Source organism: Drosophila teissieri, chromosome 3L, assembly GCF_016746235.2.
Source record: "Drosophila teissieri strain GT53w chromosome 3L, Prin_Dtei_1.1, whole genome shotgun sequence".
In the NCBI taxonomy this organism is placed as follows: domain Eukaryota; kingdom Metazoa; phylum Arthropoda; class Insecta; order Diptera; family Drosophilidae; genus Drosophila; species Drosophila teissieri.
Window position 1 is genome coordinate 14,132,401 of NC_053031.1, and position 15,171 is coordinate 14,147,571.

The window sequence follows — 15,171 nt, forward strand, 5'->3', positions numbered from 1 at the left end:
AATTTAATGATTTCCTTACACAAATTCAATACTTATTTATACTTTACACTTATTAAAACTAAATCGAATGATCTTATGGTACTATTGCTATGTCTTCAGGTTGTGAAATCGCAAGTGCTTTTTTAAGCTCTTCTGGGAGAAAAACCCTTCTGGACATTGCGGGCATGGGTGGGGTCGAATCTTGTGGCTTGTGATATGCTTGTCCAGGGTCTTTTTTAAAGCAAACCTGACGTCACAGTGCGGGCATTGGTGCAGCGTTTTTGGCTCATCCGGGGTTTTATGCGTCTTCTCGTGACCACGTAAGCTTTGCTGAGTATCATACGCTTTGGGGCACTGAGAACATTTGAATGGCCGATCATTATTATCCACGTGCCAAAGGGTATGCTTCATCAGAGACTGATTCGCACTGAAACCCTTGCCGCACTGGTCGCATTTGTAGGGCTTTTCCCCAGTATGGATGCGTAGATGACTCTTTAGGTGATGGTTGTGCGAGAAGGCTTGGCCGCACTCCTCACATTTAAAGGGCTTTATACCTGAATGGGTGCGCTGATGTTTCATCATGTTTGATTTCTCGAAGAACGACTTATCGCAGTCGGGACACTTGAACTGGCGATCCCCGTAGTGGACCCGCAAATGAGTGATTAAATGCTGGTTCTGCACAAATCCCTTGCCGCACAGCTCACATTTATAGGGTCGGTCTTCCTTGTGCAGCCGACTGTGCAACTTAAGGCCAGAGTTTTTGGCAAAGGTCTGTGGGCAGTCGGGACACTTGTAGGGTCGTTCGCCAGTGTGCCTCTGTATATGGGCCCGCAGATTGCCTCTCGTGTAAAAGGTCTTTTCGCACTGTGGACATTTGTGAGCCTTTTCCTCGTCGTGGGTGTGCATATGCGACTTGAGAGTCGGGCCGTGGGTATAGGCTTTCGGGCAGAGTGGGCATTTAAAAGGACGCTCTCCGGTATGACGGCGTCTATGGGTCGTCAGCTGGGCGTTGGTACGGAATCCCCGACCGCAGAAGTCGCACAGGTGCGGCTTTTGTGTATCACCTTGCTCCTTATGCTTGGCAACGTGCCTTGCCAACGCCTTTTGCGTCGAGTAACTCACTCCACACTCGGTGCACAGCAGTGATTGATTATTGCCGCCAACCGTTTTGCAATCACCATTGCCGGGAATCCAGGGTTCATCATGGTCTTCCGTCGAACCAGCTGTCCATTGATCTGAATCCTCCTCTTCGCTATCATTATTATTTTCACTTTCATCTTCAAAGGCATCTTCAAATGTCTCCTGAATGGATATTTCCTCTTCCGTTTTAATATCGCTCATTGTGACTAAAAAATAAATTAAAAATAAAGCTTAGAACAAAGTTCTAGAATAGATGGTAGCAATACAATGGGGGTTCTTGTGAAAGTGGATGACATCAATTGGACCTACTTTCGAAAACTTCTTGCAACGGTTCACTCCCCTGACCATTCGTTGCTATTGCATCGGTTGGCTTATCAGCATCAGTCTTTACATCAAGGCGATTAGTATCCATTCCGGATGCATTTGTGGCCAGAGGATCCTCGCAACCGACTACCTCGAAGGCTATTAATGGATTCCTATCCCCTCTTCTGCAACGGGATCTACTCGGATTTGAGTTAGATTTGTCGAGCTGGAGGAGCTGGGAAAAGAACTGGAAACTCTGCTCACACTTGTGCCTGAAGTGGACGGCATTTTGAGCAGCCACCAGGCAGGTAGGACAGATCTTCTGCGGCATTTCATCCCGTTTCACGAGACAGAAATCCGGCAGAATTGAGTTCAACATTTCCCAAATGGGGGGATCAGAGATCTCCGTGGAGAAGAGGTCCACCAGTATGGATGAGTGTTCGGCACAGGCTCGACAGTTCTTTCCCAGGCTGGCAACCGCTGATCGGTCCATCTTTCTCGTCGATCTCCCAACCACAAGGGCCGGATTTTGAAAAGAATCAACAAATGTTGGACACTTGTCTTCCTGCCAAGTAGTCAATGTGAACGTATTCGAACAGAGTTGTCAGCTGCTTTCGATGATTACGCGATAGTTGATAAGGTTTCATATCGCAAATCCTATAACGTCGTGTAAGTAACTGTGACTGGGAACAGTCTGTGGCCTTTAAATCAGTGATGTCGATAAGTGAGATCGTATCATGCTTACAAAAAAAAATCTAAATTGTATGTTAATCTATACTATAGATTCTATAGATAGGACCTTTACAATAAATTTAAGTTATTTGGAGAAAAAATTAAAATCAACATATAAATAATCGAACAATCATCTATAAGCTAAGCTGATATCTAAAAATCAGTATGTATTAAAAAAACTTGTATTTAACATATAATCTTTAACGAAAGATAATAAAATAGTTTTATTAAAGTATGACAATAGTATTTGATATTATTATTTTAATATTTATATTTGTACACGTTCAAACTTTCTAACATTTCCATCAGCTGCAATTGCTCACTTTCACTTTCGCTTTCACAGTGACTACAGTGACTCATCGGCTTAAAAATAACAGTGACTCGTCACGGACTCGCAGATATCGCTCATCTCTATCAGCTTTGAGCAAAATTAGTATCTTGTATTGGTCAAACAGGCAAGCGAGCGAAGGCCTTTTTGTTGTCGTTTCTGGCAATGATTTAGGTCTTCATCAAGTGTTTTTAAGCTAAGCATAAAGATTCACCCATCGTTGGACATGGATATCCTGGACATCGATGAGGCACTGAAGGATGATTCATATATGTGAGTGATGCACTCCTGTTGTTTCTGTTTCTGTTCCTGTGTTGTTGCTGCTGCTGCTGGCACTTCACAGGCAGGGGCATCGATGCTATAAATACTCATATGCCTGGTACTCCTTGGCAGATTTCTGGCGGATAAGACCCACGATGATGTCTCCAACATATTGCAGCAGTGGAAGACGAACAATCAGCCGCCGTTGCAACAATTGCACTTGCAGTACAACAACGAGGGTAAGCCTTTTCCACGCATACCGATGCACCCACTCGCACACAAACATACACACATGTGCAGCACTTCATGCAGTTGCGCTTTCTAAATCAAATTTGGGTTAAACTGGCGGCTACGTTGACAAAGTTCAAGTCGCATGTGGGCAGCATTACTTGGCCAGTAGTTACCGCTGTCTTTTTAAAGTGGCCCAATGCCATAATTGGCAACAGCGCCAATGTTATTGTTACGGTAATTAATCAAGTCTCAAACGCACACTTAACACACACACACGCGCTCCCATTGCAAACAGCTGTGCGTGGTACGGCAAAAATAACGAAGGAAAAAAACTAGCTATGCTAATATGGCAAGAATCTCGCATTATATGCAAACATTATTATATAAATCCAATTTACTTCCTGCCCAGCTAGCGAAAGTCAATCGAACGAGACCGCAAATCACTTTAAATAAATAATTACCACCGAACTGAAGACGAGGATCAAAAATCGATTGCGTGATTTAATGCGAGCGAAATGCTGTCACGCTGAGCTCTTTCTAATGATTTTCCGAAGTGGAATGCCAGAATTTCGGACAGTGCTGAAAATTCGGTTCACATTGCTAGTATAAAATTAAGAAAAAACATTTTTTTTTGTAGCAGATTTATGCTTACACAGTCCCTAAAGAAGTTTTAGTGCAGATATATGTTTAAAAACCTTTTGAATAATATACACAATTGATTTAATGAGCAACAACAATAGTAGAAGCAGAAGTAAGAAAACTACATGAACCTACAACATATCGTAGTTGATAAACATATTTTAATTTTGTTATCTGAATATGAAAGCGCTGTGCATTTTCAGCAACATTAGTATTAGCATCAGTAACATTTTCATTGAAACTGCACCAAGTTGCGATTATAACTGTAAAATAACAAATAGTGTGCTGAAAGCACCCAGTGCTTTTGCATTACTAGCCTTGCAAGTGTTTAAAAACATCTCATGTCAAAGCGTTTTGTGGCTATTAACCAACACCGAAAGAACGGTAAATCTGCGGAGAGTAGTAGTAGTGTGCACTGCATTTAACTACGGAGGAGTTTATTTTTTCAACCGAATTTGTTATTCTAGTAGTTTTGTAAAAACTTCTCGATGCGCATCTTAGTCAGTACCAAATCCCACGAGCCGGCCGGCCGCCTAGGCGTAAACCTCAAGGCGCACGTGAATTCACAGTCGCAGCTTACCGATCTGCGAAAAAATCTGAATGAAAAAAGTCAAATTCGAGCGTATGTACAAAAGCTGATTGGAAATGAACAGCAGATGGGGTCCGTGCTGGACACGATCTCTTCCACCGGCGAGGAACACCGCCTGGCCACTGTGACCGGCTGGTCCACGGTGAACATCGCCAACTGCGCCGGCGTCTCCAATAATTCCATTATCATGGCGCTTAAGTGGGTCCTGATGTCCATCAAGGTGGAGATATTCAACTTCAAGCGCAGCGGACCGGAAGACAAGATGGCACGTGGACAATTTCTGGTGGACAACCTGCTAATCGCCAATCGCCTGAAACGCTTGCAAAATGAAGTAGCCGTTCTTTACACGTGCCAAAAAATCGAGGTGGCTGTCACACCCGGTCTGCCTAACTCGGTGATGAATGCCCAGATAACCGAAGGGTTTACAACTGCCGTGGAGGTGGCCATAATATCACGCTATGACGCGGCTTCACGCACCTTAGATCTCTCCAGGTTCCACGCCAGTCCGGAGTTGGCTCTGCACTTTTGTCCGCTGCATGTGGTCAAGCTGCTGGAAAGCGTGCTACTTCTCTCAGGCCATATATTTCCACAGTTGACCGGCATTGTAGTGAGCAACAATTATTTGTGCACTCTAAAAGCCTTTGCTGGGATTTGCCAGAGTTTTGCCAGCCTAGAGCGCTTGGACATAAGCGCAAACAGGATTCAAGATTTGGGAGAACTCAATTACCTCAAAAAGCTGCGCTGCAAGACCATCTTCTTGGCAGGCAATGGTGTGGCCAAGCTAACCATGGATGCCATCCGAAATATGTTACCCCAGTTGAAAAATGTTCATGGTTGCGTGCAGTCAGAGGAAAATACAATAGCGGTTGATAAGCTTCCGAAGTTTCAACGACTGCAAAATGGTGGCACTAATGGTTTAACGTTTTGCCAACGCTTCATAAGTTCGTACTACAAAATCTTTGACGATACCGAACAGCGTGTCAAACTTAAGGATTACTACGACGAACAGGCCATGTTCTCGCTTAGCGTGCCGGTGCAACTGGATCATGTCTACGCCTACAAAATGTACAACAGAAACCAGAAGCGCCAGCTATCCTCATTTGCGCGTAACGCCAAGCTACAAGTCGGCAGTGCTGGGCTGTTTCTTGCTTTAACCCGCTTGCCTGAGATGCTCACAGACGTTCAGAATGTCGGGCTGGACATTCTGGTTTTTACTCCTAGTCTACGCATCTTTACGTTGACAGGATGCTTTAAGGAGATAACCTCGGATATTTGGGAACCGCGACGCTTTCAGCGCACATTTGTGTTGCGGATCCTCAATAGCCCAGGCTGGCTGATAACCAACGACATGCTGTGCATAGCTTCAAATTATCCGGAGAGAAGAGAAACAATCAAATTTAAAACAGAAATTAAGGAGTTAAATACCGAGGCGTCGGTAGAACAAATAAATAAACCTGCAGTCCCAGTCGTACAGAACTGGCCTACCAAAACAACGGCTGAAGAGAAAAGAAAATTTTCTAGCCCCATTTTAGCCAACGATATGGATCCTCTTAATCAGGCAGTGCAAGAAATGAGCATTTCAGTTTCCCAGATGGACCATCTTCCCAGTGAGAGCTTCAAGGAGGATATGCCACCACTAGTGGCCATTGGTTCATTGACTAGCACGACAAATTCTTTGGAAGAGGAGATCGAGGATACCTTATTGTCCGATGAGGATAATTTCGAACTGGTGATTAATGAGGATGTCCTGATTGAAGGCGATGATTTTTAATTATAACCAAGAAACACAAACATAGCTTTTAGGAACCTAGCACAAATAGGTTAAGACACCATACATTATTTTTCATTACATTAACGAGTGCGAAACTCAAGGATCTAATTTATTTTAAAACTTTTATATTTTACGAAAGCCTTCAAACACAATTCAAAAACCTTTACCCGCCCAAAGCGTCGGAATCTGGATTTCGTAAGTACAAATGGGCAATTGAGAATCATTTTTTATAATAACCGTACCTTATTTTCTTAGAGCCAAAATGGAGCGGGAAATGACAGCGGTGTTGGAACCGGAGCGGTCTCGGGTACCCCAGCAATGCTCCAGTTGGAAATTGGCGGTCTTGTCACGACAAATATGCACAAATCCTTTCTGCAAGACACCTCACCGCCGTCTTCCATTTGCTCCTCCATGAACACTGAACGGATGAACAACTCGCTAATCACCTCGGCAGACTTTACAAACCTGAACTTCCTTCAATCCACAATTGGTCTTGAGCAGGATCCAAACCTTACCACAACGCTAACCAACCAGACAAATGATAACATGGGAATGGGCGGCATAGGCGGATATACGCTCAGTGACATGATCCGGGATCGCAAGGCGCTGGAGTCGCTGACCATGTGTGAGGACGATGGAACCCTTATCAAAGACTCGCACATCGGGCAAATCGACGAAATATCGTTGACATTGAGCAAAACCGCTTCCGGCTGCAGCACTATGGACAACAGCACAGACAGTATGTCTATTCCCCTGGCCGCAGATCGAACGATGCCCGCTGTGATGCCGCCAATTTGTCCCGCCTTACAGCGCACCATGATTTTGGGGGAGGAGATGATCGGCGACACCACTTTTAACCTCGTGGATAGCCTTACAACTTCTGCCCTGCAGTCAGAATCTGAGTCTCTGCCAGTCGATGGAAATGCGACGTTCAAGAGACCCACCGCGTGTGCTGCTGCAGCGGACGAGACCCAGGTGCTAACAGGTCGTCAGATGAACACTACCTTTACCGACGCTTGCAATACTCCTGAAGGCCGATGTGAAACGCCCGAAAATATAGACAGGAAACTGGCCTTGCTAACCATGGAATCCTCCACGCCTCTTACAACAAACATACGCTCCCACTACTACCACAATAACAACAATAATAACAAGGCAGGATATACACCTACCCTAAAGGGACGTGGAGATATGAACCTGTCCCCAATTGTTGGAGCCACACCGCAAAAACCTACTGCGACAGCACCAGGGCGATTAAATAACACCTTCGAGCCCGTGGCAAAGACAGCTCCGTTCAACGGCGAGAAGTTCGTGCTGGACACCATGGAGCTCTTGGAGCAGATCGAACAGCCGCTGGATGGCACTTTCAACCTGCAAATGTCTGAACAGCACAGACAGATGCAATGCGTCATGGACTTGGCCGAGGCGGAAGTGGAAATGTTGGCTCAGCAGGGCGACGAAGAGCAGTTCGAGAATATGCTTGCCGAGCTGGGCAAGGTGAATACGTTAAATAAGGAGCAACTAAAGATGCAAAAGTCCCTAGACACCATCAAACGGCGCTTCCACAGAGATGAGCCAGAGGCGGAGGAGTGTGAAGAAGAATTGCCGCACTCGGCAGTCGAGAAGGTGGACACCCCAGTTCTAAATCAGAGCCACTCCAGCAGCAACAGCAGCGGCGGTGGTGGCGAACGCCTGCTTAGTCGACGAAGTCGTCTCTACGACGATGTGAACCTTAGTGCAATGCACGGCAGCAATGGAAGTTCAACCAGCACCAACTCTGCCTCATTCATCGTCCAGCGTAGGGATATGCCACAAGTGGAGCAGCCTGTACCAGATCCTGATCCCGAGCCAGCGGAAGAGCCCCCCAAGTCCCAGGTGGCAGCAGAGACTGATCCGTCAAGCTATAAGCTGCCGGAGCGAAGAGAACGGGATCGCGATCGCTTCAAGACCATTAAGATTTCGAAGGACATGCGACTGCAGCAGGAGATTATTGTGCCTTGTATAGACGATGAACCACAGCAACTCGAGGACGAGCAAAAGCAATTAGTAGAAGATGTACGGTACGAGGAGGAACAGCGACAGGGTTCGCCACCGGGTCGCCTTTCTCGTCGAGATCAGAGCTCAGCATTTAGCAACAACGCAGAGGCTAATGCGAGTAACTATCTGACCTACAAAAAACCCAAGGAGAAGACCCTTATCCAACGACGTCCGCTGCAGCAGGAAGCGCCTTTACCAGCCGAGCCAGCGCCTGCGTCGACTCTTCCACAACCGCGTTCCTTGTCCAGGCCTCGTTACATCAGTGGTCTGCAAAAATTTACTACAGTGAGCAAGGCAACTTCCGCCGGAGCCGGATTGAACGCCACTCCAGCTGCTGCTATGCCGACTACTGTTACAGTGCCGGCCACCGGTAACGGAGAGCTGAAAAGTCCTATGGGTATTAAATCCAAATCGTTCCACAACTTGTCCTCCACAATGAGCGGTGCTAGCGCTGGAACCCTGCCAAGACCCAGTTTGGGTGGTGGACTGCGGCGTCCGAGTGCGCAGCCCAGCAAACTTATGAGCGGATTGCGCGGACCAGCTCAAGCCCAAGAGGTAAGGTTCAGAAATTGTTCTATTATCGTCCTGTTTAACTTATATATTTGTGATTTTCCAGGACGACTCCGCTGTATTTAAGGTGCCTAAATTGGTAAGCGGGCTGCGTGCTCCAGGCCTGGCTGCGAAACGGACAGGAGCAAATGGTCTAGCGCGTCCTTCGTCTGGATATTACAGTCTGAGTGTCAAGACGGCTCCAGAGGCAGACACTCCTGAGGTTAGTCAATACAAGATTTGTTTGGTGAACGATCAAGTTCAAGCTGTTGTGCTTATTTTAAAACAATTGTAAAACTGCTAATCGCGGCGCTATTTATTTCAGAGCCTCTCCTCAGCCTCTTCGCGCGGCAGTCTCTATGGCCACAAGGACTCCGGTAAACCCGTTAATGGCGGAAATGTTCCTCAACAGAATGCACAGCACACCTTCGACATGCAGGCGCTCACCTCTAAGCTGACCCAGGTGACAACGGGAGCGACCGGCCTACCGAAGCCCTCGGGATTACGACCACCCTCGCAAATAAAGCGGAGCGGTCTGCCGCGACCTTCTAGCATTGTTAGGCGCTGAGAGCTGATCACTTTCTCCACCGCCGATTGTATGCATATGTCATATGCCCCCGCCTGTACCGAATTTCCATGTTATCCGTAAAATAGTCTACTCTTTTTGTACTTTGTGTTTAGCTCTATTTTTGTGTTTGTCATCCCAGCATAGAAGCTCATCTTGCCTAGTGATTTCAAGGCACTAGCAACTATGATTATGAATTAATATTACGACAAATTATGCATTTAGTTGAACGATACAGAAATAGAGAACTTGGCGACTTGTAAAACAATAACGCACTCCCAAAACCGCATACATTTATATATAGAACAAATACATCAACACGAACTTTGCCTTACGAACCATATTAAAACAAACGATTTAGGGGAAGAGAAGGAAAAGATTTAAGCGAGAAATAACGATAATGAATTGATTATAACTGTATATTTTTGTAAAGCGATGCAAAAATTCTACGAACGTTATTTTTTGTTGACGCGCGGAGTAAAGCGGCAAAGCAAGCAAGCAAATCGAATAAATATTATTAAATAAAGAATATACAATAAGATCTGCTCAGTGGCCACTAACCACAAAAAAAAAGAACGAATGAAACCAAACTAAAATTGATAGTAACTGATAAAGAGTATTGAGAAACGTGTTATAAATCGAACTTACAATATTATCTATTATTATCGCATATATATACAAATACAACAAAATAAACGATAGCAATATACATTGACTCATCAGATACTTAGACCAGAAGGTTAATGACCTGTTTATATTTTGCTATTACTAGACCCGAAACGAAATTTATCATTCTTGTAATTTCATGAGGTGCACAGTATATAACTATACCCTTTGTATCCTAAAGAAAATTATAAACTTCAGCTCTGCTGATGTGCTATATACATAAAATATACATTTTTGTACACCAATTGAACATATTCTGTTTTCAGTTATTTTCTGTTGCCAAATTATAAATTAAACTAAACTTTTGTTAGTTACCATCGAAAAATGTCTTAATAAATTTATGCCGCATTGTGCAAAAATGAAAATCCTAAAAATCTTCAATCTATTGAAGCTTTTGTCCATCACACATGCATATCCTAAGTTAAGTTTAGTGCGCATTGTTTAACCCTAGTATAGAATTAGTTTAATCTGTAAGCACCCTTCTATGGGGACAAGTATTGTTTCACCCTCATCAACTTACCAATAACCATCTAACTAATCCAAACCAAGCCTCTACTTTGTATCCTAGCGCTAACCCATTAAGCTTTAATCCTATTCGGTGATGATTTGCATGGATCGAATTTAGTTAGCCACTAAGACTAATATGGATTATTATTTTTGCTAATGCTTTCATATGAGCCTTATAATGCATCGGGTCAGATCCGAGTGGTTTTCCCAGTATCAAGTTAAGAATGAAACCGTTCCAGCAAGTCTCTTTTTTGACCAAGCAAGACTTTCAAATAAAAAAAACCCAAGAGATTTGTGCTAAGCATGTGCTAAACGTTTTTTATTGAATTTTATCCATTGAACTTGCAGAGTCCCCACTTGCAATTCCTCACGGTGTTCGAGGCAGGACGACACCAGTTGTTCTTCCAGGAACAGTAGACCACCTTGTAAACCACGGTAGGAGCTGCAGTAGTGGTGCTCGTGCTGGACGTGGCAGATGATGCTTCCGTTGAGGAACTGGAGGACGTGGCTTCCGTTGTGGATGTGGTGGGGGATGGTACCACAAAGATCACTCGCCGCTTGAATGCCGATGCGGACTGGAAAAGAAGGATGGCAGCCAGGGCACAGATCACAAAGTACTTCATAGTTGATATTGTCTAAATGGTCTAGCACTTAATAAGTCTAAACCCCTCAGGTGGCGCATTTATATGCCACACCATTGGCTGCAAGTTTCTAGTGCTGTGTTAAGAAACACAAGAGCAGAACATCTGTTTGGAAGGTCAAAAGTGTGGAGGTTTGGTAGTAATAGATGGGATTCCGAACAGTTTCTATATCAATGTACAACCTTGACTTTGATAGGTATACTTGTTTTTATTGTTTCAGATACAGATATTCGGAAGTAGTCTATTTACTTACTTACAGGCCAAATATGTTAGATACCATAGTCATCCACAAAAGATTAGTATAATTTCTGTATGACTATGGTATATAACATATTTTTAAGCGATTGATGTTACATTTAGTAGAGAATAAAGAAGATTTTGGAGAATAGTAAACTTTTATTCCAATTTATTTATTGATTTAGAATGTATTTCTTATTCGTATGTAGCTTTCAGACTTATGAGCTATACATCTTTGTTTTCGGTGACGTAGTTCTTCAATGCAAACATTACACTCGGTAGCTGTTACTAGATGAAGAAAAAAACACGGCCAGGTGAGAAATTTTAATCAATCTCGGAACCGAATAATTCCGATGCCATGTTGCAGAGCATCGTCGATGATCGAACTATTTTGGCAAGGGATCGGTTGTCGCAACACTCGGGCTGCCAGTTCGCTGGTGGCATTCGTGGCGCGTGCATCTTGCAAACTTTTGGGCGATCGATATACATATATAAATATATATAGCTGGTTCGAGAATACCCAAGAAAAGCTACCAGGAAGCGAAGGCGGGAGCAGGCAGGACCAAATTGGATTTCATCGTGGCAACCTGAGGACAAACGGAAGACGCTGTGGAGCTGCAAAGAGAAAAGGCGCTCGAATTCTTCCGAGTCTTGACCTTTGTGCTCCTGTTCCTGATCATCTCCCTGTATCTATATCGCTTTGCGTTTTGAAGGACCAGCGCTGACTGCCTGGGGTATTTGGGTGAGGATACGAGTCCGTTGTGTAATCGGACCAAATGGGGAGACAGTGATTCTAATTTCATTTTCGATTTCTATTCCGATTCGGCTCGCCTGATTCTCGTTCTCGATCTCGATCTCTCGGTGGGACCTTGACGTGGTGGTGGGGTCTAATTAAAGCCGCAGCCAAGATGCCCAAATTACCAGCGGTTGGCATTGATCTTGGTACCACGTACTCGTGTGTCGGCGTCTTTCAGCATGGCAAGGTGGAGATCATCGCCAACGACCAGGGCAATCGCACCACGCCCAGCTATGTGGCGTTCACGGAGTCGGAGCGTCTGATCGGCGACGCGGCCAAGAACCAGGTGGCCATGAATCCCACCAACACGATCTTCGGTGAGTCTCATCCACATTGTCCCTGCCGCAGATCTTTGTGATCACTATGATCTCTGCCTGGGTCTGGCCATGATCACTTTTAATTACTGCGAACATTTTCATGAATGAACTGTGCGCATATTTTCTTTATTATCTCGCATTCAAGTTTATTTTAAGAAATTCTCACTCCCTGGCGCCAAAATGCATTACACTCGCATTGCGAGAGAACCTCGCCTCCCACTGAAGTCCATATCCAAACCCCTTGGACGCTTTCCCCATTCCCCATTCATTTGGTCTAGTGACACCTCCACTTGTTGTGTCAGTTCTTACAGCCTGTTTTCCCGCCTCCCGGGGCGCGGTCTATGATGCGGACTCTCACCCTCCCAATGGCATTTAAAGTTCGGACCGTGCCAACAAAAACTGTTGCCATGTTTATTGGCATCATTTGTGTCGGCCAAATAAATGAACATGAAAATGAAAATAGGTCTCAGTGCACAAGTTGTTATGGATTGTCAGAGATGTTTGCTTTCGCATAAATATCTTTAATGCTGGCTGTGGAATATCGCATACTTTTCTCAACAATGTTTTCTAAAAATCGAAGCTTCTAAAAATATTGAAATAATATAAATAGATTGTTTACTGAATATTAGCTACTTAATGCCTAACTAAATGATCACTGTAGAGACTGAAATATATATCCCCAACATGCTAACCAAACCAAAATGCGTAAACGTGTCAACTATTATTTCTTTTCATTGATGTTAACAGTAACATTAAGCATTAGTTGAGTCGTTTCTGTAAACATTTGCCATGCACCCATCCCAGAGATTTGCTGAGCAGATCTAATGCAAGCGTTCTTTCTATATTTTGTACTTTCATTTCAGTCTCAGGGTCCGTGTAGAAATCCTCGTAGAAAGCCTAGACCTGCCCAGAAACACAATACAAGCCCAAAATTCCAGACACAATGCCACATATGATCCCACCACCCCGTAAATGTTAGCTAATAAAGTAAATATGTTGTCCAAGTGCGCTGATGTTGTTTCATTGGATTCTGATTCTGATCGAGTGATTCTGACTTGCAGATGCCAAGCGGCTGATTGGCCGCCGTTTCGACGACGCCACCGTCCAGTCGGACATGAAGCATTGGCCCTTCGAGGTGGTCGCCGAAAACGGAAAGCCCCGCATCCGGGTGGAGTACAAGGGCGAGCGGAAGAGCTTCTTTCCGGAGGAGGTGTCCTCGATGGTGCTGACGAAAATGCGAGAGACCGCCGAGGCCTACCTGGGCGGCTCCGTGACAGATGCGGTGGTCACCGTGCCGGCGTACTTCAACGACTCCCAGCGCCAGGCCACCAAGGATGCGGGCGCCATTGCGGGATTGAATGTGCTTCGCATTATCAACGAACCGACGGCGGCGGCCATAGCCTACGGCTTGGATAAACAGGGCACCAGCGAACGAAATGTCCTGATCTTTGACCTTGGCGGCGGCACCTTCGACGTTTCGGTGCTGACCATCGAAGATGGCATCTTCGAGGTGAAGGCCACCGCTGGCGACACCCATCTCGGCGGCGAGGACTTCGATAACCGGCTGGTGAACCACTTCGTACAGGAGTTTCAGCGCAAGCATAAGAAAGATCTGGGCCAGAACAAGCGGGCGTTGAGGCGCCTGCGCACCGCCTGCGAAAGGGCCAAGCGCACCCTCTCCTCGTCCACGCAGGCCAGCATCGAGATCGATTCCCTCTTCGAGGGCGTCGACTTCTACACGTCGGTGACCCGGGCCCGTTTCGAGGAGTTGAATGGGGATCTGTTCCGCGGTACCATGGAACCAGTGGCCAAGGCGCTGCGTGATGCCAAGATGGACAAGGGCCAGATACACGACATCGTGCTGGTGGGTGGCTCCACCAGGATTCCCAAGGTGCAACGCCTGCTGCAGGACTTTTTCAACGGCAAGGATCTGAACAAGTCCATCAATCCCGATGAGGCGGTGGCGTATGGAGCGGCAGTGCAGGCGGCCATCCTCCATGGCGACAAATCGGAGGCAGTGCAGGATCTGCTCCTGCTGGATGTCACTCCTCTATCTCTGGGCATTGAGACCGCTGGTGGGGTCATGACCACGCTGATCAAGAGGAACACCACCATACCCACCAAGCAAACGCAAATCTTTACCACCTATGCGGACAACCAGCCAGGTGTGCTCATCCAGGTGTTTGAGGGTGAGCGCGCGATGACGCGGGATAACAACAGCCTGGGTAAGTTTGAGCTCTCGGCCATTCCACCGGCGCCACGCGGAGTGCCCCAGGTGGAGGTGACCTTCGACATCGACGCCAATGGCATACTCAATGTGACGGCGCTGGAGAAGTCGACGGGAAAGGAGAACCGGATCACCATCACCAATGACAAGGGCCGTCTCTCCAAGGAGGACATCGAGCGGATGGTCAATGATGCGGAGGCCTATCGCCAGGCGGATGAGCAGCAACGCGACCGCATCAATGCCAAGAACCAGCTGGAGTCGTACTGCTTCCAGTTGCGCTCCACTCTGGACGACGAGCATCTCAGCAGCCGGTTTAGCCCTGCGGATCGGGAGACCATCCAGCAGCGCTCCAGTGAAACGATTGCCTGGCTGGATGCCAATCAACTGGCCGAACGGCAGGAGTTCGAGCACAAGCAGCAGGAACTGGAGAGGATCTGCAGTCCGATCATCACGCGATTGTACCAGGGCGCTGGAATGGCACCACCTCCACCCACCGGAAGCTCCAATCCAGGAGCAACTGGCGGCTCGGGTCCGACCATTGAGGAGGTTGATTAGTGAAGTGCAACACTAGTTTGTTATCCCTAGAATCTCAACAAATCTTATTCACCCTTAAAATCTGATGTACCCCAAATAAATTCAAAGTGTTTCAGATATTT

At 46.0% G+C, this 15,171-nt stretch overlaps 5 protein-coding genes across 6 annotated transcripts; 3 read left to right on the forward strand and 2 right to left on the reverse strand.

The window, feature by feature from the left end:
• On the reverse strand, window positions 1-2,014 carry LOC122616689 (zinc finger protein 660; the record flags this gene model as incomplete). Its single annotated transcript, XM_043792230.1, has 2 exons — window positions 1-1,325; window positions 1,429-2,014. Coding segments are annotated over 2 exons (1,824 nt in total), but the record flags the coding sequence as incomplete, so codon positions are not given.
• A 560-nt stretch (window positions 2,015-2,574) lies between these two features.
• Window positions 2,575-9,833, forward strand: LOC122618500. The gene is made up of 6 exons (XM_043794979.1): window positions 2,575-2,755; window positions 2,876-2,982; window positions 6,113-6,168; window positions 6,229-8,565; window positions 8,627-8,782; window positions 8,885-9,833. The coding sequence occupies exons 1-6, from the start codon at window positions 2,709-2,711 to the stop codon at window positions 9,125-9,127; spliced, it is 2,946 nt and encodes a 981-aa protein (XP_043650914.1). The 5' UTR covers window positions 2,575-2,708; the 3' UTR covers window positions 9,128-9,833.
• Window positions 3,012-6,162, forward strand: LOC122618502 (nuclear RNA export factor 1). The gene has a single exon (XM_043794982.1). The coding sequence runs from the start codon at window positions 4,102-4,104 to the stop codon at window positions 5,971-5,973; it is 1,872 nt and encodes a 623-aa protein (XP_043650917.1). The 5' UTR covers window positions 3,012-4,101; the 3' UTR covers window positions 5,974-6,162.
• A 793-nt stretch (window positions 9,834-10,626) lies between the features above and the next one.
• LOC122618503 lies at window positions 10,627-11,362 on the reverse strand. Its single transcript, XM_043794984.1, has one exon. The coding sequence runs from the start codon at window positions 10,918-10,920 to the stop codon at window positions 10,627-10,629; it is 294 nt and encodes a 97-aa protein (XP_043650919.1). The 5' UTR covers window positions 10,921-11,362.
• A 232-nt stretch (window positions 11,363-11,594) lies between these two features.
• LOC122618501 (heat shock 70 kDa protein cognate 1) lies at window positions 11,595-15,163 on the forward strand. 2 transcript variants are annotated; one of them, XM_043794980.1, is made up of 3 exons: window positions 11,595-11,917; window positions 12,073-12,288; window positions 13,350-15,160. In XM_043794980.1, the coding sequence occupies exons 2-3, from the start codon at window positions 12,084-12,086 to the stop codon at window positions 15,068-15,070; spliced, it is 1,926 nt and encodes a 641-aa protein (XP_043650915.1). In that variant the 5' UTR covers window positions 11,595-11,917; window positions 12,073-12,083; the 3' UTR covers window positions 15,071-15,160. The 2 variants fall into 2 exon arrangements, with proteins under 2 accessions (XP_043650915.1, XP_043650916.1); XM_043794981.1 differs by lacking the exons at window positions 11,595-11,917; window positions 12,073-12,288 and adding an exon at window positions 13,166-13,275 and having other exon boundaries at window positions 13,350-15,163.
• Window positions 15,164-15,171: the final 8 nt, after the last annotated feature.

Bases quoted from the DNA above. Each gene is read 5' to 3' on its own strand.
- LOC122618503 (XM_043794984.1), bottom strand. From the start codon at position 10,920: ATGAAGTACTTTGTGATCTGTGCCCTGGCTGCCATCCTTCTTTTCCAG.
- LOC122618500 (XM_043794979.1), top strand. From the start codon at position 2,709: ATGGATATCCTGGACATCGATGAGGCACTGAAGGATGATTCATATAT. The intron at 6,169-6,228 runs GTAAGTACAAAT...TTATTTTCTTAG, and splicing joins AGCGTCGGAATCTGGATTTC to AGCCAAAATGGAGCGGGAAA. The intron at 8,783-8,884 runs GTTAGTCAATAC...TATTTATTTCAG, and splicing joins CAGAGGCAGACACTCCTGAG to AGCCTCTCCTCAGCCTCTTC.
- LOC122618501 (XM_043794980.1), top strand. From the start codon at position 12,084: ATGCCCAAATTACCAGCGGTTGGCATTGATCTTGGTACCACGTACTCG. The intron at 12,289-13,349 runs GTGAGTCTCATC...TCTGACTTGCAG, and splicing joins TCCCACCAACACGATCTTCG to ATGCCAAGCGGCTGATTGGC.
- LOC122618502 (XM_043794982.1), top strand. From the start codon at position 4,102: ATGCGCATCTTAGTCAGTACCAAATCCCACGAGCCGGCCGGCCGCCTA.